This window comes from Gigantopelta aegis, chromosome 11, assembly GCF_016097555.1.
Source record: "Gigantopelta aegis isolate Gae_Host chromosome 11, Gae_host_genome, whole genome shotgun sequence".
Lineage (NCBI taxonomy): Eukaryota > Metazoa > Mollusca > Gastropoda > Neomphalida > Peltospiridae > Gigantopelta > Gigantopelta aegis.
In genome coordinates, this window is record NC_054709.1 from 32,545,587 (window position 1) to 32,570,040 (window position 24,454).

At 40.0% G+C, this 24,454-nt stretch overlaps 1 protein-coding gene across 1 annotated transcript in view; it reads right to left on the minus strand.

The window, feature by feature from the left end:
* The window catches only part of LOC121385144 (SWI/SNF complex subunit SMARCC2-like), a 55,880-nt gene that overhangs the window by 7,583 nt on the left and 23,843 nt on the right, over positions 1-24,454 (minus strand). Inside the window, exons 17-23 of the mRNA XM_041515682.1 lie at positions 21,124-21,221; positions 19,118-19,276; positions 18,184-18,363; positions 16,365-16,499; positions 15,439-15,586; positions 14,372-14,508; positions 12,043-13,027 (exon numbers count right to left, since the gene is read on the minus strand). Coding sequence (XP_041371616.1) covers positions 12,043-13,027; positions 14,372-14,508; positions 15,439-15,586; positions 16,365-16,499; positions 18,184-18,363; positions 19,118-19,276; positions 21,124-21,221 — 1,842 coding nt within the window. The remainder of the gene's footprint in view (positions 1-12,042; positions 13,028-14,371; positions 14,509-15,438; positions 15,587-16,364; positions 16,500-18,183; positions 18,364-19,117; positions 19,277-21,123; positions 21,222-24,454) is intronic.

Sequence of the window (24,454 nt, forward strand, 5' to 3'; positions counted from 1 at the left end):
TTATCAATTAATACAACCTTGATTGTTAATCTAGCCCTCATTATTTCAGGCAGGATCCACTATTTATTAATACTGGTCAATTGACGCTGCATGTTAAATTAGTGTATCACAGCAGGCCTGAGGTTTTCATATACTGGAATGAAGTATGTTTCTATTTGAAATTTGAAACAAAAAACTGAGAGAGAAAATAAAGATTTATCCACCGCTCATATGATAGCTTAGATGGAAACAGTTGGTGAGAGAAAAACAGGACAAAGAAATGTTTTATTAATGACGCACATTTTATTTACGGTTATATGGCGTCATATGGCTAAGGACCATATATTGAGAGAGGAAACCCACTGTCGCCACTTCATGGGCTACTCTTTTCCATTAGCAGCAAGGGATCTTTTATATGCACTATCCCACAGACAGGATAGTACATACCATGGCCTTTGATATACCAGTCGTGGTGCACTGGCTGAAACGAGAAATATCCCAATGGGCCCACTGACGGGGATCGATCCCAGACCGACCACACATCGAGTGACCGCTGTACCACTGGAGTACGTTCCTCCCCTGGTGAGAAACAAGTCAGTGTAGTGGTCTTAAACAACGTCCCCTGCGAGTGCTGTAACCTCACCGTGGTGCAGGGGTGTAACATTCTCTTTGAGAATGGCCAATACAGCACAAATTGAAGTTTAGAGTAAAATTCGGTGTCCGTAAAATTCTGTGATATTTGTATTTGTATTTTTGCACAGTTCTTTACACTGTTTTTGTTTAAACCTTGAATTTTTATATTGATGTTGATCATCACTTTATTTATTTGATTTACCATAGTTTGCCACCCAATAGCCGATTTATTTTTCGTGCTGGGGTGTCGTTAAACATTCATTCATTCTTAAACAACGTATGATATACCACTAATTTCGATGCCGAAGACTTATTTTGATATATATATTATATATATAAAGTTAATCCAATTTAACTGAAGTTAAACATTTCACTGGTTTTGAAGTGAAATGCACTGACATACATGTCAACTCTTACGGATCACCCGTAAGACTTACAGATTTTTTAGGATTTGACAGTGTTACGGGCGTAGGACAAATTCCTTACGGGTAACATGCCCTTTCAGGTTATTATTTTTTTTCATTATTATTATTTTTACATGACTCGTTATCATCTAAGAAAGCCATCCTTCGTGATTTTCGTTGTCCTTTCGTGAATCAGGAAACGGCCATTTTGTCGTATTTATTTTGGACGAGAGGTGCCACCTAGCGGATATATGTGCACTAATCAGTCTCACGTGATCTTTTTACTTGTTAATAGTCTCGATTTTCATTTTCATGTTGCCTTGAATTTAAAATCATCAGTTCCCGTCCTTTTGCAGCTCGCTTATGGATTTCTTATGGATTTTTGTCCACAGTCTTACAGGTGTTGATCAGTAAATGTTGGCATCTATGTGCACTGAGGTCAGTATGACATACTATGTTTGTACTGTACTTAATTTAGGTACATATTTTGCACACACTTTGGTGCAGTCTAAAGTTGATCCCTCCCCAGTGAGCTGATCAAAGTGACTTTGTAACCACCACACCGCACAGGCCTCGATGGTGCAGTGGTTTAAAAGCAATCGGGGTTAAAGGCTGCTAGGTACTGGGTTCGCATCCCACCCAGAGCAAGTTTAACGACTACACAACTGAGGCCAATATTGGGCTTTCAAAACAAGAACCCTGTTTATTACATAGCTATTCAATCTAAGTTACTATAGTGATAAAAACATTTTCAAACCGTGAGATAAATGTATCTTATATCACACATAATTAGGTGCGATCTGAACTGGAACTTGTAAATGGGGAATTCCCTTTTAACTTTTAATTGAGTTAGTGCCTTTTCATTACTGACGTCATGTCTGATTTACAAATTACGTCACATCATATTTGAAACATTACACAAGACTGCCACAGGGTATGATCCTAAACATTAAGTAAATCCATGAAAGGATTAATAGATTTAAAAAAGTGTAGTTATCACATTAAATTAAAAAAAAAAAATTGTAAAAAATAAAAGAAGGTATGTAATAAATACAGAACTTCACATCCGTTGTTTTCGCTTCCTATTCATCGCACAAGTTTATTTTGTGCAAAAACATACAACTTGACAGTGTAGTGGTCTTGTAGTATATATTCTTACGCAAAATAAAATAGTGCAATGAACAGGAAGCGAAAACAATGTATGTGAAGTTCTGTATATTTATTAAAAGTGTGAACTCCTGAGGCCGGCACTGCACACACAAGTACAATGTTGCTTGAAGCAGTCGAAAGCGAACACTAACACAGTACGTTCAACACACACAAACACCACTCACCAAGGGCCATTCGCCAGCTACTTAGTACAGATCTGTCAAACAAACAATTAAGTCTTCATTACACCAAACGTAGACAAAAAAAGATTACAGTAACAATTCCTCACTTTTGAAGAGTGCAAGCTTAATTTTGCCTCTGTATTCCCCTAAAATTCAATTTGAGGGGTGTGTAATATTCCCCCCTTCTCAAATCTGAAGCATATATCCCCTCTAAATATGAACATTTTAAAGCCTAAAGTGCATGGACAGACTTTGCCAGGAAAGGCGAGTATTCACTCCCGCTCCCCTCATCACTAGCCTGGAAAGTTTTTCAAGAGTGACAAACTGATTGCCTTGCAATGAAAATTTTAATGCATTTTATCTGAAACAGGTCGAGACATAGACCAGTGGTGAAGTGCTCACTTGATATAGTTTAGAATCGATCCCCATCAGTGAGCCCATTGAGCTATTTCTCGTTCCAGCCAGTGCACCACGACTGATATATCAAGAGCAATGGTATGTGTTATCCTGTCTGAGGATGAAAAAATGTAGCAGGTTTCCTCTCTAATGACGATATGTCAAAATTACCAAATTTTTCACATTCAATAGCCGATAATTTCCTCTTAAAAGAGTATGTCAGAATTATAAAATTATCAATAGCTAGTGATTAATAAATCAATGTGCTCTAGTGGTGTTGTTAAACAAAACAAACTTTTATCTGAAACTTCATGAACCTGCTCACCTAGCACAATTTCAGGAGAGTGATTTTTATAACCCATATGGGCTCAAATATACGGGGTAATATTTTTTCGATCTCTACACAGTGTGCAGATTGCTTCTACAGTCACTGATTGGCTGGCTTTAAAAAGACAAGATTTAATTGGCAATTACATACTGCCGGGACTACTTTTTGTTCATTCATGATTCCATTCATCGGTCAAACTATTACTATGAACTTCAATATTTTTTTACAATATGAACATTTATGGAATTAAAAATCAAAATATATGTACAAATGTTTAAAAATGTTTTTATTTTATTATTTTGACTGTTTTTTTTTGGAACTATTCTTTGGTGGATACTGTTGGGTGTGCACCGGTAACGGCGCGTATGAATATATTCTTATGGCTGGTAGAGCTTGTGTTAGTTGTTACAGCAGCGAGAACGTAAATATACTTTTAAAATCATTAAAGATTGACAATGGGTAATAAAGAGAATAACCAACTCACTACGAGGAATTACGGATTATCTGTCCCTCGTGAATTAATGCTGTAAAACCCTCGCCAGAGGCTCGGGTTTACAACATAAATTCACTCGGGACAGATAATCCGTAATTCCTCGTAGCTCGTTAGTTATTCTCTAAATCTTCAGCTCGCCTTGATTTTGCTCAAGGCGAGTCTGCAGTTGTCAGCTGATCAAAACCTTCCTGCAGACTTTTTTACTCAGCTGTAAGCTCAAAGCGATTTCACCTCAAGTGATGAGCTACGTGCTGAGCTAGTGTGCTAGTGTAAACTACGACACTCAGTCCATATCAGTTTTTAAAGGGACATACCCTAGTTTTTAAACACTGAGACATATTTTTGACTATTAAAGCTGTTTTTGACAACTGAAATCATACTTTACTTAGATTTTATGGTTTAGATTATCAATTTCCATACATTCAAAGTGTTTTTGTTCATCCTGGTGTGTTTAATATCACAAAATGCATTTCTCATATTTTTAAAAATGCATGTGCGTCTGAGAAGTAACAGTTATGGAAAGAAAGAAATGTTTTATTTAACGACGCACTCAACACATTTTATTTACAGTTATATGGCGTCAAACATATGGTTATGGACCACACAGATTTTGAGAGGAAACCCGCTGTCGCCACTTCATGGGCTACTCTTTCTGATTAGCAGCAAGGGATCTTTTATTTGCGCTTCCCACAGGCAGGACAGCACAAACCATGGCCTTTGTTGAACCAGTTATGGATCACTGGTCGGTGCAAGTGGTTTACACCTACCCAATGAGCCTTGCAGAGCACTCACTCAGGGTTTGGAGTCAGTATCTGGATTAAAAATCCCATGTCTTGACTGGGATCCGAACCCAGTACCTACCAGCCTGTTGACCGATGACCTAACCACGACGCCACCGAGGCTGGTCTAATAGTTATGGAGTCGAGTTTTAGTCTATTTTTAGAGGGTATTTAACCATTTCAAAGTCACAGACTCATGTTTCACTCAATTGTAACTTTATCTAAATGTGCTACAGGTTTGTAGATTACTGTAAAGAAACTAGGGTATGTATCTTTTAAAAAATCATGCATATTTAATTAGTGCTTCAGTTAGTCAGTTGGTGAATTCAGTTTAGATGATAGCTCATGTGGTCACATTTTTGCCAAAAATATCAAACGTAATGTTTTCTCATGACCATATGAGGTATAAAACTCAAAATCAGTAGCGCACAAGAGGTATTAACTAAGTACAGTCTCAAGTAACCTTTTATTTAGCTGGTAGCTTTCGTGTGCGGTAAGCTTAAAATGATCAACTTCCCACTCCAAAATATTTTGTGGAGTGTAATTTCTAATGCTTCTGAGGTTTTCAAAAAACAAAACTCGGCCCAGAAGTAAATATTTTGTGGAGTGTAATTTCTAATGCTTCTGAGGTTTTCAAAAAACGAAACTCGGCCAAGAAGTAAACTTTGTTTTGTTTAACGACACCACTACGGCACACTGACTAATTAATCATCGGCTATTGATAATTTTATAATTCAAACATACTCTTTATAAGGAAACCTGCAACATTTTTCTATCAGCAGAAAAGTATCTTTTATATGTGCTTTTCCAGACAGGACAGAACATACCACGGTCTTTGATATACCACTGGGCAGTGGTTGGAATGGGAAAACCCCACTCAGAGAATGGGTTCATCACAGGGGTTTGATCCTTAGGGGAGGACTCTACCACATAAGACAAAGTTAGATCCTCCCCTTTCAGCTATTAAAAGACAGGTGAACAAAATAATTAAATACAGTAAGATAAACTAACCAAGATGATTTCATTCTTGATAGAGCGGTCAATATTTTTTACTATGTTTAAGTATTGAACCAGATGGCTAGTGATATTCAATGTTGGGCTAGTAAATAACTAATATTGCCATGCCAGACAGGGCTTCTAGATTATGGTAGCCCCACTCCGATGGCTAGTGATATTCAATGTTGGGCTAGTAAATAACTAATATTGCCATGCCAGACAGGGCTTCTAGATTATGGTAGCCACCCTCCGATGGCTAGTGATATTCAATGTTGGGCTAGTAAATAACTAATATTGCCATGCCAGACAGGGCTTCTAGATTATGGTAGCCACCCTCCGATGGCTAGTGATATTCAATGTTTGGCTAGTAAATAACTAATATTGCCATGCCAGACAGGGCTTCTAGATTATGGTAGCCTCCCCACTCCCATGGCTAGTGATATTCAATGTTGGGCTAGTAAATAACTAATATTGCCATGCCAGACAGGGCTTCTAGATTATGGTAGCCACCCTCCGATGGCTAGTGATATTCAATGTTTGGCTAGTAAATAACTAATATTGCCATGCCAGACAGGGCTTCTAGATTATGGTAGCCTCCCCACTCCCATGGCTAGTGATATTCAATGTTGGGCTAGTAAATAACTAATATTGCCATGCCAGACAGGGCTTCTAGATTATGGTAGCCACCCTCCGATGGCTAGTGATATTCAATGTTGGGCTAGTAAATAACTAATATTGCCATGCCAGACAGGGCTTCTAGATTATGGTAGCCCCACTCCCATGGCTAGTGATATTCAATGTTTGGCTAGTAAATAACTAATATTGCCATGCCAGACAGGGCTTCTAGATTATGGTAGCCCCACTCCGATGGCTAGTGATATTCAATGTTTGGCTAGTAAATAACTAATATTGCCATGCCAGACAGGGCTTCTAGATTATGGTAGCCTCCCCACTCCGATGGCTAGTGATATTCAATGTTTGGCTAGTAAATAACTAATATTGCCATGCCAGACAGGGCTTCTAGATTATGGTAGCACCCTCCGATGGCTAGTGATATTCAATGTTTGGCTACTAAATAACTAATATTGCCATGCCAGACAGGGCTTCTAGATTATGGTAGCCTCCTCACTCCCATGGCTAGTGATATTCAATGTTTGGCTAGTAAATAACTAATATTGCCATGCCAGACAGGGCTTCTAGATTATGGTAGCCTCCTCACTCCCATGGCTAGTGATATTCAATGTTGGACTAGTAAATAAATAATACTGCCATGCCAGACATGGCTTCTAGATTATGGTAGCCCCACTCCCATGGCTAGTGATATTCAATGTTGGGCTAGTAAATAACTAATATTGCCATGCCAGACAGGGCTTCTAGATTATGGTAGCCTCCCCACTCCCATGGCTAGTAATATTCAATGTTGGACTAGTAAATAAATAATATTGCCATGCCAGACAGGGCTTCTAGATTATGGTAGCCACTCTCCGATGGCTAGTGATATTCAATGTTTGGCTACTAAATAACTAATATTGCCATGCCAGACAGGGCTTCTAGATTATGGTAGCCTCCCCACTCCCATGGCTAGTGATATTCAGTGTTTGGCTAGTAAATACCTAATATTGCCATGCCACACAGGGCTTCTAGATTATGGTAGCCTCCCCACTCCCATGGCTAGTGATATTCAGTGTTTGGCTAGTAAATACCTAATATTGCCATGCCACACAGGGCTTCTAGATTATGGTAGCCTCCCCACTCCCATGGCTAGTGATATTCAATGTTGGACTAGTAAATAAATAATACTGCCATGCCAGACAGGGCTTCTAGATTATGGTAGCCCCACTCCCATGGCTAGTGATATTCAGTGGTTGGCTAGTAAATACCTAATATTGCCATGCCAGACAGGGATTCTAGATTATGGTAGACCCACTCCCATTGCTAGTGATATTCAATGTTGGACTAGTAAATAAATAATACTGCCATGCCAGACAGGGCTTCTAGATTATGGTAGCCCCACTCCCATGGCTAGTGATATTCAATGTTGGGCTAGTAAATAACTAATATTGCCATGCCAGAAAGGGCTTCTAGATTATGGTAGCCCCACTCCCATTGCTAGTGATATTCAATGTTGGGCTAGTAAATAACTAATACTGCCATGCCAGACAGGGCTTCTAGATTATGGTAGCCACCCTCCCATGGCTAGTGATATTCAATGTTTGGCTAGTAAATAACTAATATTGCCATGCCAGACAGGGCTTCTAGATTATGGTAGCCTCCTCACTCCCATGGCTAGTGATATTCAATGTTGGACTAGTAAATAAATAATACTGCCATGCCAGACAGGGCTTCTAGATTATGGTAGCCCCACTCCCATGGCTAGTGATATTCAATGTTGGGCTAGTAAATAACTAATATTGCCATGCCAGACAGGGCTTCTAGATTATGGTAGCCTCCCCACTCCCATGGCTAGTGATATTCAGTGTTTGGCTAGTAAATAACTAATATTGCCATGCCAGACAGGGCTTCTAGATTATGGTAGCCTCCCCACTCCCATGGCTAGTGATATTCAGTGTTTGGCTAGTAAATAACTAATATTGCCATGCCAGACAGGGCTTCTAGATTATGGTAGCCACTCTCCGATGGCTAGTGATATTCAATGTTTGGCTACTAAATAACTAATATTGCCATGCCAGACAGGGCTTCTAGATTATGGTAGCCTCCCCACTCCCATGGCTAGTGATATTCAGTGTTTGGCTAGTAAATACCTAATATTGCCATGCCACACAGGGCTTCTAGATTATGGTAGCCTCCCCACTCCCATGGCTAGTGATATTCAATGTTGGACTAGTAAATAAATAATACTGCCATGCCAGACAGGGCTTCTAGATTATGGTAGCCCCACTCCCATGGCTAGTGATATTCAGTGTTTGGCTAGTAAATACCTAATATTGCCATGCCAGACAGGGATTCTAGATTATGGTAGACCCACTCCCATTGCTAGTGATATTCAATGTTGGACTAGTAAATAAATAATACTGCCATGCCAGACAGGGCTTCTAGATTATGGTAGCCCCACTCCCATGGCTAGTGATATTCAATGTTGGGCTAGTAAATAACTAATATTGCCATGCCAGAAAGGGCTTCTAGATTATGGTAGCCCCACTCCCATTGCTAGTGATATTCAATGTTGGACTAGTAAATAAATAATACTGCCATGCCAGACAGGGCTTCTAGATTATGGTAGCCACCCTCCCATGGCTAGTGATATTCAATGTTTGGCTAGTAAATAACTAATATTGCCATGCCAGACAGGGCTTCTAGATTATGGTAGCCTCCTCACTCCCATGGCTAGTGATATTCAATGTTGGACTAGTAAATAAATAATACTGCCATGCCAGACAGGGCTTCTAGATTATGGTAGCCCCACTCCCATGGCTAGTGATATTCAATGTTGGGCTAGTAAATAACTAATATTGCCATGCCAGACAGGGCTTCTAGATTATGGTAGCCTCCCCACTCCCATGGCTAGTGATATTCAGTGTTTGGCTAGTAAATAACTAATATTGCCATGCCAGACAGGGCTTCTAGATTATGGTAGCCTCCCCACTCCCATGGCTAGTGATATTCAGTGTTTGGCTAGTAAATAACTAATATTGCCATGCCAGACAGGGCTTCTAGATTATGGTAGCCTCCCCACTCCCATGGCTAGTGATATTCAATGTTGGACTAGTAAATAAATAATACTGCCATGCCAGACAGGGCTTCTAGATTATGGTAGCCCCACTCCCATTGCTAGTGATATTCAATGTTGGACTAGTAAATAAATAATACTGCCATGCCAGACAGGGCTTCTAGATTATGGTAGCCCCACTCCCATGGCTAGTGATATTCAATGTTTGGCTAGTAAATAACTAATACTGCCATGCCAGACAGGGCTTCTAGATTATGGTAGCCTCCTCACTCCCATGGCTAGTCATATTCAATGTTGGACTAGTAAATAAATAATACTGCCATGCCAGACAGGGCTTCTAGATTATGGTAGCCCCACTCCCATGGCTAGTGATATTCAATGTTGGGCTAGTAAATAACTAATATTGCCATGCCAGACAGGGCTTCTAGATTATGGTAGCCTCCCCACTCCCATGGCTAGTGATATTCAGTGTTTGGCTAGTAAATAACTAATATTGCCATGCCAGACAGGGCTTCTAGATTATGGTAGCCTCCCCACTCCCATGGCTAGTGATATTCAGTGTTTGGCTAGTAAATAACTAATATTGCCATGCCAGACAGGGCTTCTAGATTATGGTAGCCTCCCCACTCCCATGGCTAGTGATATTCAGTGTTTGGCTAGTAAATAACTAATATTGCCATGCCAGACAGGGCTTCTAGATTATGGTAGCCTCCCCACTCCCATGGCTAGTGATATTCAATGTTGGACTAGTAAATAAATAATACTGCCATGCCAGACAGGGCTTCTAGATTATGGTAGCCCCACTCCCATGGCTAGTGATATTCAATGTTGGGCTAGTAAATAACTAATATTGCCATGCCAGACAGGGCTTCTAGATTATGGTAGCCCCACTCCCATTGCTAGTGATATTCAATGTTGGACTAGTAAATAAATAATACTGCCATGCCAGACAGGGCTTCTAGATTATGGTAGCCCCACTCCCATGGCTAGTGATATTCAATGTTGGGCTAGTAAATAACTAATACTGCCATGCCAGACAGGGCTTCTAGATTATGGTAGCCTCCTCACTCCCATGGCTAGTGATATTCAATGTTGGACTAGTAAATAAATAATACTGCCATGCCAGACAGGGCTTCTAGATTATGGTAGCCCCACTCCCATGGCTAGTGATATTCAATGTTGGGCTAGTAAATAACTAATATTGCCATGCCAGACAGGGCTTCTAGATTATGGTAGCCTCCCCACTCCCATGGCTAGTGATATTCAGTGTTTGGCTAGTAAATAACTAATATTGCCATGCCAGACAGGGCTTCTAGATTATGGTAGCCTCCCCACTCCCATGGCTAGTGATATTCAGTGTTTGGCTAGTAAATAACTAATATTGCCATGCCAGACAGGGCTTCTAGATTATGGTAGCCTCCCCACTCCCATGGCTAGTGATATTCAGTGTTTGGCTAGTAAATAACTAATATTGCCATGCCAGACAGGGCTTCTAGATTATGGTAGCCTCCCCACTCCCATGGCTAGTGATATTCAATGTTGGACTAGTAAATAAATAATACTGCCATGCCAGACAGGGCTTCTAGATTATGGTAGCCCCACTCCCATGGCTAGTGATATTCAATGTTGGGCTAGTAAATAACTAATATTGCCATGCCAGACAGGGCTTCTAGATTATGGTAGCCCCACTCCCATTGCTAGTGATATTCAATGTTGGACTAGTAAATAAATAATACTGCCATGCCAGACAGGGCTTCTAGATTATGGTAGCCCCACTCCCATGGCTAGTGATATTCAATGTTGGGCTAGTAAATAACTAATACTGCCATGCCAGACAGGGCTTCTAGATTATGGTAGCCCCACTCCCATTGCTAGTGATGTTCAATGTTGGACTAGTAAATAAATAATACTGCCATGCCAGACAGGGCTTCTAGATTATGGTAGCCCCACTCCCATGGCTAGTGATATTCAATGTTGGGCTAGTAAATAACTAATATTGCCATGCCAGACAGGGCTTCTAGATTATGGTAGCCCCACTCCCATTGCTAGTGATGTTCAATGTTGGACTAGTAAATAAATAATACTGCCATGCCAGACAGGGCTTCTAGATTATGGTAGCCCCACTCCCATGGCTAGTGATAATCAGTGTTGGACTAGTAAATAACTAATATTGCCATGCTCAATGGCTGGTAAAATGTTGCAGTTAAGTCTATTTTGTAAATATGAATATCCTGACCCCACCCCAATCTCCAATGTTAGTGATTTTAAGCTCTATCCCTCTCTTTAGGTGACATATCTGGTTATTACTATTTAGTAAAATTGTATTAACTTAAAGTAAAGTAGCACAAGTGAATTTTTAATCATGGCTAGTAAATTTTTTAAATCACTGATCCCATGGCTAGTGGATTTTATGAACATTCTAGACGCCCTGATTAAGCACTGTTCTATTTATATATTGACCAATGTTTTTATGAATTACACATAAAAATAGAAGATTTAGTTTCTTTCAAGCCAAACTGAAATGACTGACAAAAGACAAAAGGTGTTGCTGCTTTAAGGAATAATCATAATCCTGGCCCCAAAACAAGAAGAAACCCAACCTGTCTATGTGATAGACATGACAAAACTCAACATGCCTGGTGAGGATCCTGGGGGTGCGGCACGGTACACTAAAATGTAACATACCTGAGGGAACTTAGAGGGGTGTTGCAATGGCAGACTAGACAAAAACCTTAAATTAATATACCTGGGGAAGTTCTAGGGGTGTGCTAAGCTTGATGCAGCCTAAATTAACATACTTGGGGAAGTTCTAGGGGTGTGCTAAGCTAGAAAAAAACTTAAATCAACATATCTGTGGAAGTTCTAGGGGTACTAAGCTAGACAAAAACCTTAAATCAACATACCTGGGGAAGTTCTAAGGGTGTGTGCTAAGGTAGAAAAAAAACTTAACTCAACATACCTGAGGATGTTCTAGGGTGGTGTACTAAGCTAGACAAAAACCTTAAATGAACATACCTGGGGAGGTGCCAGGAGGAGGCTGTGCAGATCTTCCAGTTGGGGGAAGCGGCGTGCTCTGAGGTGGCATCCCGTGGGAGTGTCCTTGCGGGTAAGGGCCAGGTTGGGGTGGGTAGGGCTGACCAGCCCCGCCCGGCTGAGAAGCAAAAGGTGCTGGCTGATTCTGGCCGTAAGGGTAGGGAGGCTGACCGTGAGGGTGAGGAGAGAATTGACCACTGCCCTGCTGCGGTGATGGGTAGGATGCCGGCGGCATGCCCTGCTGCGTGTGTGGTGGCATGCCGGGTGAGTACGACGGCTGGGCCTGCGACTGTGGCATGAATGGTGCGGCAGGCGACTGTGACTGAGATGGGTACGAACCAGGCCCCGAATGCTGCTGTGGTGGAAACTGCTGCTGCGGTTGCTGACCCGGTGGAAACCGCTGCTGACCCATCGCCTGCGGTGGATACGACTGTCCAGGGGGATAACTCTGTCCTGATGGTGATGGCTGCGTGTAGCTTGGTGCAGGAGAATGCGACGAGTAGGATGACTGAGTTGTCTGCCCTTGACTTGATGGATGTTGTGAGTAGTGCTGCTGCTGCTGCTGACTCTGAAGCGGCATGCTTGTTGATACTGGCGGCATACTCTGAGGACCTGGCGGCATACTCTGAGGACCACCCGACGGCATATTCTGAGGACCACCCGACGGCATATTCTGAGGACCACCCGACGGCATATTCTGAGGACCACTCGATGGCATGCTTTGAGGACCACCAGGCGGCATATTCTGAGGAGCAGCCGGCGGCATACTCTGTGGAGCGGTAGCCAGAGGGGACTGGGTCTGGGGGTATGATGCCTGGCTGGGTGTCGGCGGCAGGGATGGGCTCACGGTTGCAGTGGCTACGGGTGGTGGTGGTGGTGTTGGGGTGGGTGTTGACGCTACCTGTGGTGTCTGAGATTGAGGGGTGGCAGGTTGTGATGATGACTGAGATGAAGGTGCTGGGGATCCCTGCAAAATAACAAAGTACGTCTTAAAACATGAAGCTGTCTACACTGATGCAAAATAGTTGCTGCACCCACTTATATACATCTAGGAATATACATCGATATACACCTAGGAACATACATGGATATACACCTAGGAACATACATGGATATACACCTAGGAACATACATGGATACACACCTAGGAACATACATGGATACACACCTAGGAACATACATGAATACACACCTAGGAACATACATGGATACACACCTAGGAACATACATGGATACACACACCTAGGAACATACATGGATACACACCTAGGAACATACATGGATATACACCTAGGAATATACATAGAGTAAAGTACTCTTATAGCGAACTGGAAGGGACGATGATAATTAAGTTTGTTATACCAGTAGTTTGTTGTACACACTTGCATAAGTTGGTCATTAATGTATAGGGAGATAAAACGGGACTTTACGATCAGTTCGTTCTATGCAGTAGTTCGTTCGAAGCATGTTCGTTCTAAGTGTACTTTACTGTAGTTGTTAATGTCTCATATAGAAATTAATTTTCTACTTCTTTTGTATTATACAATGTACAAATCTCCCCTACCTCTCATCAACTGCTAAAGCAACCCCTCCCATTCTGAAAACACTGCGGTCCTATGCATGCTAAGTAATTATTGTTGTTTACTATCCTTATATCAATAGTATGTTGTGTGTTCAGTTAATCACCGACAAAAAAAATCGTACAAAATCTCCAAATGATTTTCTTTTAATGTCTTGAATTTAGCGTCATGAAATATTAGCATTTTTGTATTGACATTGCTAAATTTGCGAATATTTTATGCTCGCTAACATTTCCTGATTTACCATATCCTTGTGCCATGTATTTTCAATACACCAGGCAAAAAATTTAAATATAATAAAAACAATACTTCGTACATACAATAATACTTTACCAAGTCAAGTCACATTAGTTTATTGTAAAAAACAGTGATAATCTCATATGAACATGATAGTTCTGGCTGTGTCCGTTAGATGCCATTTATCTCACAACTCGTTATTTAAAAACACATCCAACTCGCTTTCACTCGTTTGATACGTTTAAAAAAAACTTCGTTGTAAGATAAATGGGGTCTCAATGGCCACTCATGTAGTATTCTCTATTACCTCTATAGTACATTTGTGTCTGTTAGATGCCATTTATCTTTCAACTCGTTGTAGCATTTTAAAACAACTCATTGTAAGATAAATGGTATCTCAATGGTCATTTTGAGATAAACGGTATCTAACAGCTGCCCATGTAGTATTCTCTATATCTACTGCCGGGGTTCTATATATGTTATTCTCTATTTACCTGTGATGCCTGCTGAGCCTGCTCCACCTGTGGCCCCTGTGGTGGCATCGGCGACCCGTGCATTGAGTAGCTGCCCTGTGCGACCGCCGCGGCCAGTGATGGGTTCTGTGTTGTCGCAGCGCCACCAGGAGAAGTGACTGAAAGGAAATAAATAACCGTTTAATTAGACCAAAAGAGAGAGAGAGAGAGAGAGAGAGAGAGAGGGAGGGAGGGAGGGGGGAGAGAGAGAGAGAGAGAGAGAGAGAGAGAGAGAGAGAGAGAGAGAGAGAGAGACAGCAAAAGAGAGAGGGAGGAATGGAGGAACATGCTGCCACTATGTGTATTTTTTTTATGCCTTACAACTGAGTAGTGCTACAACTAACATGTACAGGCTGTACTCTACAACTAACATATGAGTAATGCTGTACTCTACAAGATATGAGTAATGCTACGCTAATATATCAATAATACTATGCTTTACAATTAACATATTAATGCTGTGCTCTACAACTAACACATGGGTATTGCTGTGCTCTACAACTAACATATGAGTAGTGTTGTGCCCTACAACTAACATACGGGTAGTGATGTGCTCTACAACTAACATATGGGTAGTGATGTGCTCTACAAGTAACATTTCAGTAGTGCTGTGCCATACAACTAACATACGGGTAGTGATGTGCTCTACAACTAACATATGGGTAGTGATGTGCTCTACAACTAAAATACGGGTAGTGATGTGCTCTACAACTAACATATGAGTAGTGATGTGCTCTACAACTAACATATGGGTAGTGCTGTGCTCTACAACTAACATATGGGTAGTGATGTGTGCCCTACAACTAACATACGGGTAGTGCTGTGTCCTACAACTAACATAGGAGTAGTGATGTGCTCTACAACTAACATATGAGTAGTGATGTGCTCTACAACTAACATATGGGTAGTGCTGTGCTCTACAACTAACATATGGGTAGTGATGTGTGCCCTACAACTAACATACGGGTAGTGCTGTGCTCTACAACTAACATATTATGGGTGTTTCTGTGCTGTACAACTACCATATGCATTCTAGCACGTGGACTGACCTTCCCCGGACTGCTGCACTAGCTGTTGCCTCTGTTCGGCGGCCAGCTGCTGTAGACTGATCTGCCGCGCCCGGTACTCTGCCGCGCGGATCTGCTCCATGTGGAACTGCTGCCGCTCCTGTAACAACTGCTGCCGCTGATACTCCAGCTGTAACAAGAAGAAAGGAAAGTTTAACGACATCCCAGAATATTGTTTCATGTTATCTAGAGACAAATGTGAGCACTGAACACTCCCCGAAATGGTCAGACTAAGCTAAAGCTGATGGGGAAATGGCATGTGTGTGGCACGGATAGCCAATAATAGACAAGCATCTGTTACGGTTGAAGAGACAAGGGCTGGGATGTGGAGATGGACAACGAAAAAAGTTGAAAGATATGCCCTAATACCCTGAAAATTAAACTGAGTGCCTTATTTTGCATGGTACTAACTGGTCCTTATATATACTCTAACACGATTCCTGAAAGATATTATCAAAACATGAAACCGTTCACACTACTTTATTATCAATGGGTGCTCTTGTATCATATTAAGACACTTGTCAAAAGTTGCCTTGTTTTTACATTGGAGCCCCAATGTGTACAGTCGAACATTATTTGTTTTGCTTACGGTACTGCCTGTATTTATACATGGCTGCTGTTAAATTGGACCCCGAGGTTAACAACTAACTTACGTCATCAGCGATATGTATGTCATAGCTATGACACTACAATGCCTTTTGTTCTTAACTTGCAAACTTATTTTCAACAATATCGTGAGAAAATCTTCTATAAAATGATAAATATTGAAAGTGGGTAATAAATAGAATACCCAACTCGCTACTCGGCAATACTGTTTATCTTGCACTCGTGAATTAATGTTAACTTGTGCAAGACAAACGGCATTGCCTCGTAGCTCGTTGAGCATTCTCTAAATACGTGTTGCTTACCGCCTCTCTCTCCTTGTCCATGATGGTCTCCAGCTCCTCGAAGTGCCGCAGCTTGATCTCCAGTTTCTTCATCTGCGTCTCCACGAGCAGAGCGACCAGACTCTTAATCTTCCTCTCCTCCACTGCAGCCAGGTGCTGAAACACACAGAGATTTACACACACATTTAGTATATATGTCTGTCTGCTCCACCGCAGTCAGAGCTATCCCATGAAAGAAAGCCATGTCAGAAATTTCTATCTCTCATCCTCGGGTATACGGGACAGAGCTATCCCATGAAAGAAAGCTATGTCAGAAATTTCTTTCTCTCATCCTCAGGTATACGGGACAGAGCTATCCCATGAAAGAAAGCTATGTCAGAAATTTCTATCTCTCATCCTCAGGTATATGGGACAGAGCAATCCCATGAAAGAAAGCTATATCAGAAATTTCTATCTCTCATCCTCAGGTATATGGGACAGAGCAATCCCATGAAAGAAAGCTATGTCAGAAATTTCTATCTCTCATCCTCGGGTATATGGGACAGAGCTATCCCATGAAAGAAAGCTATGTCAGAAATTTCTATCTCTCATCCTCGGGTATACGGGACAGAGCTATCCCATGAAAGAAAGCTATGTCAGAAATTTCTATCTCTCATCCTCCGGTATACGGGACAGAGCTATCCCATGAAAGAAAGCTATATCAGAAATTTCTATCTCTCATCCTCAGGTATATGGGACAGAGCTATCCCATGAAAGAAAGCTATGTCAGAAATTTCTATCTCTCATCCTCAGGTATATGGGACAGAGCTATCCCATGAAAGAAAGCTATGTCAGAAATTTCTACCTCTCATCCTCAGTAATATGGGACAGAGCTATCCTATGAAAGAAAGCTATGTAAGAAATTTCTATCTCTCATCTTCAGGTATATGGGACAGAGCTATCCCATGAAAGAAAGCTATGTAAGAAATTTCTATCTCTCATCTTCAGGTATATGGGACAGAGCTATCCCATGAAAGAAAGCTATGTAAGAAATTTCTATCTCTCATCCTCAGGTATATGGAAAGAAAGCTATGTAAGAAATTTCTATCTCTCATCCTCGGGTATACGGGACAGTGCTATCCCATGAAAGAAAGCTGTTAGAAATTTCTATCTCTCATCCTCAGGTATATCGGACAGAGCTATCCCATGAAAGAAAGCTATGTCAGAAATTTCTATCCCACGTGGGATATCACGTGCTTGTGCTTAATATGACGTCACTGGTAACACGACATCATATTAATGCAAGATGGTGATGTGAGGTCATCAGACAACAATTTTAAATTGATCTTTTGTTATTAAAACCTTCATTATAAAAGCTATATTGTTCATTTGTAGTGTTAAATTACATTTAACACATGAAACAAACATGGCAAATTTGATAATGTAGTTTATGATAAAATTTCTGTTCGTGTAAAACAATAGTTTATTTACCGAATGGATGAGAGAGAAAGACTTCATCACATGCGGTCATGTGGGATAGAAAAAGTACACCCGTCGTGATGAAAATTTTGATCTTGGAATTCGTCCCAGGTGGAAATTTCCACCACCACGGGTGTACTTTATCTATCTCACGTGACTGCATATGATGGGAGTTTTATAATCTCGGCTTTATACTTTGTAAAAATAAGACAAAAATCGCAACTTTAATTTCCTCCCTGACAAGAAATTATGTACCCTCGGGTGGAATAGCCCTGTCCCAAATGGACACATATGAAGGATTCTTTTAATCTCATCTTTTTACCTTGTAAAAATAAGACAAAAATTACAACTTTAATTTCCTACTCTCTCTACTATTCCACACCTTAGCTTTCACGGCCGATGCTGCCAGTGCACTAGCTGCGGCCGTGATGATGTTCCCGTCTTTACCATCCGCATTCTTCACCATCTTCATTTCTGCTTTCTTCTCTCCTTCCTTGTCTGATTCGGTCGCTTCTTTCTTCTCTTCACCTTTCTCTTCCTTCTCTGTATCTCCTTCTGACGACTGGAAAAACAGAAAAAAATATCAAATTTATTATACATTCTCCAGAAAATGTTATTAAAGTAAAACTCTCCCACCTACATTTTCATCAACTGAATGATGTTAATACTGTAATTCAGGTTCCCTGAAAATTGCGAGAACGATCATTTGTGTGCGCAAATCTAATTTTGTGTAACCTCTTCGCACAAAATTCAGGGAATCATTTACATAGACATAACGAGTTATGCCAATAGAAAATGGGTTACCTGAAATTAATTTTATAACCCATAAATGGGTTACCCAAATTGTCAATTCTTAGAGGCCTGTTATTTAGAAAGAAAGAAATGTTTTATTTAACGACGCACTCAACACATTTTGTTTACGGTTAAATGGCATCAGACATATGGTTAAGGACCACACAAAATTTAAGAGGAAACCCGCTGTCGGCACTACATGGGCTCCTCTTTCCGATTAGCAGCAAGGGATCTTTTATTTGCGCTTCCCACAGGCAGGATAGCACAAACCATGGCCTTTGTTGAACCAGTTATGGATCACTGGTCGGTACAAGTGGTTTACACCTACCCATTCAGCCTTGCGGAGCACTCACTCAGGGTTTGGAGTCGGTATCTGGATTAAAAATCCCATGCCTCGACTGGGATCCGAACCCAGTACCTACCAGCCTGTAGACCGATGGCCTAACCATGACGCCGCCGAGGCCAGTGAATATAATGAAATGAGCCATTGGGCTATTTCTCGTTCCGATGTCTGTTTGACCTACTTTTTCTCCATCTTTCTTTTCGCTAATCTCTACATCAGCTTGTTTCTTTTCTTCTTCTTTCTCTTCCTTTTCTTCCTCCTCTTTGTTTTCAGTTTTCTTTTCTTCCTTTATTTCTTCTTTTTTCTCCACTTCCGCATCAGTTTCCATTGGTTCTTCAGTCTGTTAATATAAAGTAATTATATAGATGATACAAATGTGCCATGACCAACACATAAAATTCCCCAAATATTCCACGAAATTAAATGTAACTTCTAAAAACGTATTCGGAAGGAAAGAAAATGTTTTATTTAACAATGCACCCAACACATTTTATTTACGGTTATATGGCGTCGGACATATGGTTAAGGACCACACAGATATTGAGAGAGGAAACCCGCTGTCGCCACTTCATGGGATACTCTTTTTGATTAGCAGCAAGGCTTCTTTTGTATGTACCATCCCACAGACAGGAAAACGTATTCAGTGTTACTTACAGAAAGAAAGAAATGTTTTATTTAACGACGCACTCAACATATTTTATTTACGGTTATATGTCGTCGGACATATGGTTAAGGACTACAGAGATATTGAGGGAGGAAACCCGCTGTCGCCACTTCATGGGCTACTCTTTTCGATTAGCAGCAAGGGATCTTTTATATTCACCATCCCATAGACAGGATAGCACATACCATGACCTTTGATGTACCAGTTGTGGTATGTTACTTATAGATGCATCCACAGATTTCAATCTCAATGCATGTTAAAATGAAAAACAAAACCCCCAGATACAACTCTAAATCAAGTTTTACTGATCTGAGATTCACAGTTAGTCAGAAATTGCCTTAAATGCAGTAACGTAACATTGAGCTAAACATTAAAACCTTTTTTTTTTCAAACATTTTTTACCACATTTAGTAGAACTAATTTTCTTGACCTATGATTTATAGTTTGTGAGAAATGGACCAACACACAAAAACTTAACATTAAACTAAACACTAAAATTAATTAATATTTTTATATAACGCACTATACAAATTAAACTCTTTCTACAATTTAAAAAGTTTATTGACCAGGATTTATAGCTTATGATAAACAGGCCGTACACACAAAAATGTAACATTGAACTAAACCCTAAAATTAAATAATATTTTTAACACACATTGTACAAATTTAACCATTTTGCTTGTCCACTATCTCCCCAGCCACCTAGATCATGTGCCTCCCCAACTACAGATATTTCCATGGCTGTCTTGGCACTGGTTTTGCATGTGATGTAAATATCCACCTGGAAATTAATTAACTATTATCTGAATTGTATTGCAGCCAAAAAAGGTAGCGTAGCTGTCAATGTGGACAAAGATAATACCTGATATTGAGGTTTTTTTTACATATTCTGTATCTACTGGCTATTTACTGAGGTGGCGTGAATAAATTATTTATGAGAAGCATATCAGTGTGATTTTCATCACCATAGTTAATTACCAAACATTTTTATGCATGTTTACAGTTTGTCTTTTTCTTTAGTATACATTAAATGCTGTGAATATGTTTCAACATCCTCTCTGTTCAGAGAACATTAATTTCAGTGTTTTGTATTCACGTAATATTCACAATTACTTGCGAAGTTTAAGCCATATAGTCAAAAAATAGATGGTGTTTAATTAATTTCCATGTTTTGTATACACGTAATGTTCACAATTACTTGCAAAGTCTAAGATATATAGTCAAACCTAGGTGGTGTTTAATTAAATTTCCATGTTTTGTATACATGTAATGTTCACAATTACTTGCAAAGTCTAAGATATATAGTCAAACCTAGGTGGTGTTTAATTAAATTTCCATGTTTTGTATACACGTAATGTTCACAATTACTTGCAAAGTCTAAGATATATAGTCAAACCTAGGTGGTGTTTAATTAAATTTCCATTTTTTGTATACACGTAATGTTCACAATTACTTGCAAAGTCTAAGATATATAGTCAAACCTAGGTGGTGTTTAATTAAATTACAGTCATAAAAACCTTTACTTTTTCTTTCTCTGCTGAACTTTCTGGCTTTTCTTCCTTCTTTGTCTCATCAGTTTTTTCTTCCTTCTTCACTTCATCCCCTTCAGTAGCTGCCTCTTCTTCTAAACAGAACACTTTCTAATTAACACACTGGAGACATATATGTAATAGAATACTGATGGATAGTAAATAAGGGACCACACCGACACTAACAGGAAAGTTTAAAGTTTGTTTTGTTTAACAACACCACTAGAGCACACTGATTTATTAATCATTGGCTATTGGATGTCAAACATATGGTAATTTTGACAGTCACAGAGAGGAAACCTGCTACATTTTTCCATAAGTAGCCAGGGATCTTTTATATGCACCATCCTACAGACAGGATAGCATATACCATGGCATTTAATATACCAGTCGTGGTACACTGGCTGGAACGAGAAATAGGCCAGTGGGCCCACCGACAGGGATCGATCCCAGAACGACTGCGCATCAAGCGAGTGCTTTACCACTGAGCTACGTCCCACCCACCCAACAGGAAAGATTTAGCTCAGTCAGTTGAGTGCTCGTTTGAGGTACTTGTGTCACAGGATCGATATGCCAGTCGTGGTACACTGGCTGGAGCTAGAAATAGCCCAATGGGCCCACCGACAGGGATCGATCCCAGAACGTCTGCGCATCAAGCGAGTGCTTTACCACTGAGCTACATGCCACCCACCAAACAGGAAAGATTTAGCTCAGTCAGATGAGTGCTCGCTTGAGGTATTTGTGTCACAGGATCGATATGCCAGTCGTGGTACACTGGCTGGAGCTAGAAATAGCCCAATGGGCCCACCGACAGGGATCGATCCCAGAACGTCTGCGCATCAAGCGAGTGCTTTACCACTGAGCTACATGCCACCCACCAAACAGGAAAGATTTAGCTCAGTCAGATGAGTGCTCGCTTGAGGTATTTGTGTCACAGGATCGATATGCCAGTCGTGGTACACTGGCTGGAGCTAGAAATAGCCCAATGGGCCCACCGACAGGGATCGATCCCAGAACGACCACGCATCAAGCGAGCGCTGTACCACTGGGCTACATCCTGCCCCTGATCAAAATAGTTCAGCCAAAAATACTAAACATTATACATATTTTCCTCACAACCTCGCAATGCGACAAACTACCAAACACGATAATTGATATTTTCCCTGCAACTCTACAGGGCAAAAAAAACACAGCTCTTGTTAGTGGTAGACTGACAAGAAGTGCTCAACCACATGGCTCGAAACTAACAGCAGCACCAACGGCATATACCACAGCTGCAATATGAATTGCCTTAAGTCGGGGTTTTACCGATGGCAGTTTTTTTTGCTGCTGACAATTTGTGGTTTTTAATTTTATGTTTATTTATTGCAAAAGTCACTGGTGTACAATTGCTGTAGGCATGGTCACAATTGCCATAGGTGAACATTTTGCCTACTGCAAAAACCTTTCATGATTTCCGTAGGTAACAAATGCGACCCCTATTATCACCAAGATAAATCCAACACAAAAATCACCTCAATATTAACAAAAAGATCACCTCAATATTAACGATAAAGGCCACCTGAATATTATTTAAAAGGTCACCTGAATATTATTTAAAAGGTCACCTGAATATTAATTAAAAGGCCACCTGAATATTAATTAAAATGTCACCTGAATATTAATTAAAAGGTAACCTGAATATTAATTAAAACATCACCTGAATACTAATTAAAATATCACCTGAATATTAATTAAAAGGTCACCTGAATATTAATTAAAAGGTCACCTGAATATTAATTAAAGGTAAACTGAATATTAATTAAAAGGTCACCTATTAGAATAACATTGGCTGAAGTCACATCTATTAACAGATACATGCACTGCAGGCTGTCAGTAAGCCACACGATCAACCAGATTGGCGTAATTACAAAAACAGACAGAAGAAATGTATTAACATCAGAAACAGGAAAAGTAACGACACCCAGCATAATGTTAATAAGCATATTATACAATTATGTGATTATATAGTCTCAAAAGTCGGATAAAAAACAAACACCACCATTTAGTCTTAAACTACTTTAAAAAATAATCTGGATTATGCAGAGAAAATGGTCTTAAAATTTACACACAAATTTATTGTCTCAGTTTCCAACTAACAGTCTTTTAGGCAAGTAAAATTACATATTAAATTAAATTTAAATACATTTACTTCTTTAGCCTTCTGACTAATGCAGGCGAGATATCTTGCTCGATGTCACCCAAGTCCACATACTGTACACTGTAAACAGTGCATTCCACAATTCATATTTTCTGCCATTTTGCACACGATACTCACCAGAAATAATAATAGAACAGGAAATAGCTTGATTGTATGGCAGCTTTAGCTTTTCTGAAGTATTTTTGCTAGACAACAATGGCAGAACGTCACGGTCATTTTGAGAAATCGATAGCTGATTGTGACAACTAATTTGATAATAAATTTGAGCCTTTTACCAAGAATGAAAATCACCAAATATTAAAATATGAATTGTAGTTCGTTTAAAAAAAACCCAGTTATTGGGAATAATGAATATGAATAATGGACACATATGACCACAAATGTCCGTAAGTAAACTTTTTTTGCTTAATTTTAATCAACATTAACAGATCTAAAATGTTATCTTTTCTAACAACCCACAAAAATAATCAGAACTTTATTTTATGTATTTATAAAAGATTTAAGTGAATATATGTGAGTAAATATTATAAACTTGTACCCACTCAACATGGTTTTTGTCAAAATGTAACCCAGTAGTGAGAAGGTTAGAATACCGGTGACTATACCACCAATGTATTTATGGTCGTGTGCTATTGTTTGTAGCACAGCTAGTACTAAATCAAAATAACTTATGGCTGGGTCAAAGTTCAAGGTGCACCCAACTTTTGACAGAGAAGAGAACACCACAAGTCCTGTGACTGGTAATAAATGTGAGTGTGTTGGTTGTAAAAAGAATAGTTTCATCTGGGCAAAAAATGTATGCAATTTCATTTCATCTAGTACCACTGTGTCAAGTAGCCATGTGCTTGAAACATGTATGGGATACCTGTAAAAAAAAACAGTACTTGAATTTTGTGCCGAACTAGGGTAGTCATAGACGCTACCCGTTATCTCAGAAATGAGCAGCTTGACCCCAAATGTTTTCTGATTCACTTTAAGTGTTGGGGGTGGTAGTATTTATAGCCGTGGCGTTTATGTCGATTGATACGCTGCAGGTAGGAGTTTTAGCCACGTTTGTTACTATTGTCATCTATGGGATTTGATTTGGTAGTATATACCCTGCAGTCATTTTTAATTTAATTTTTT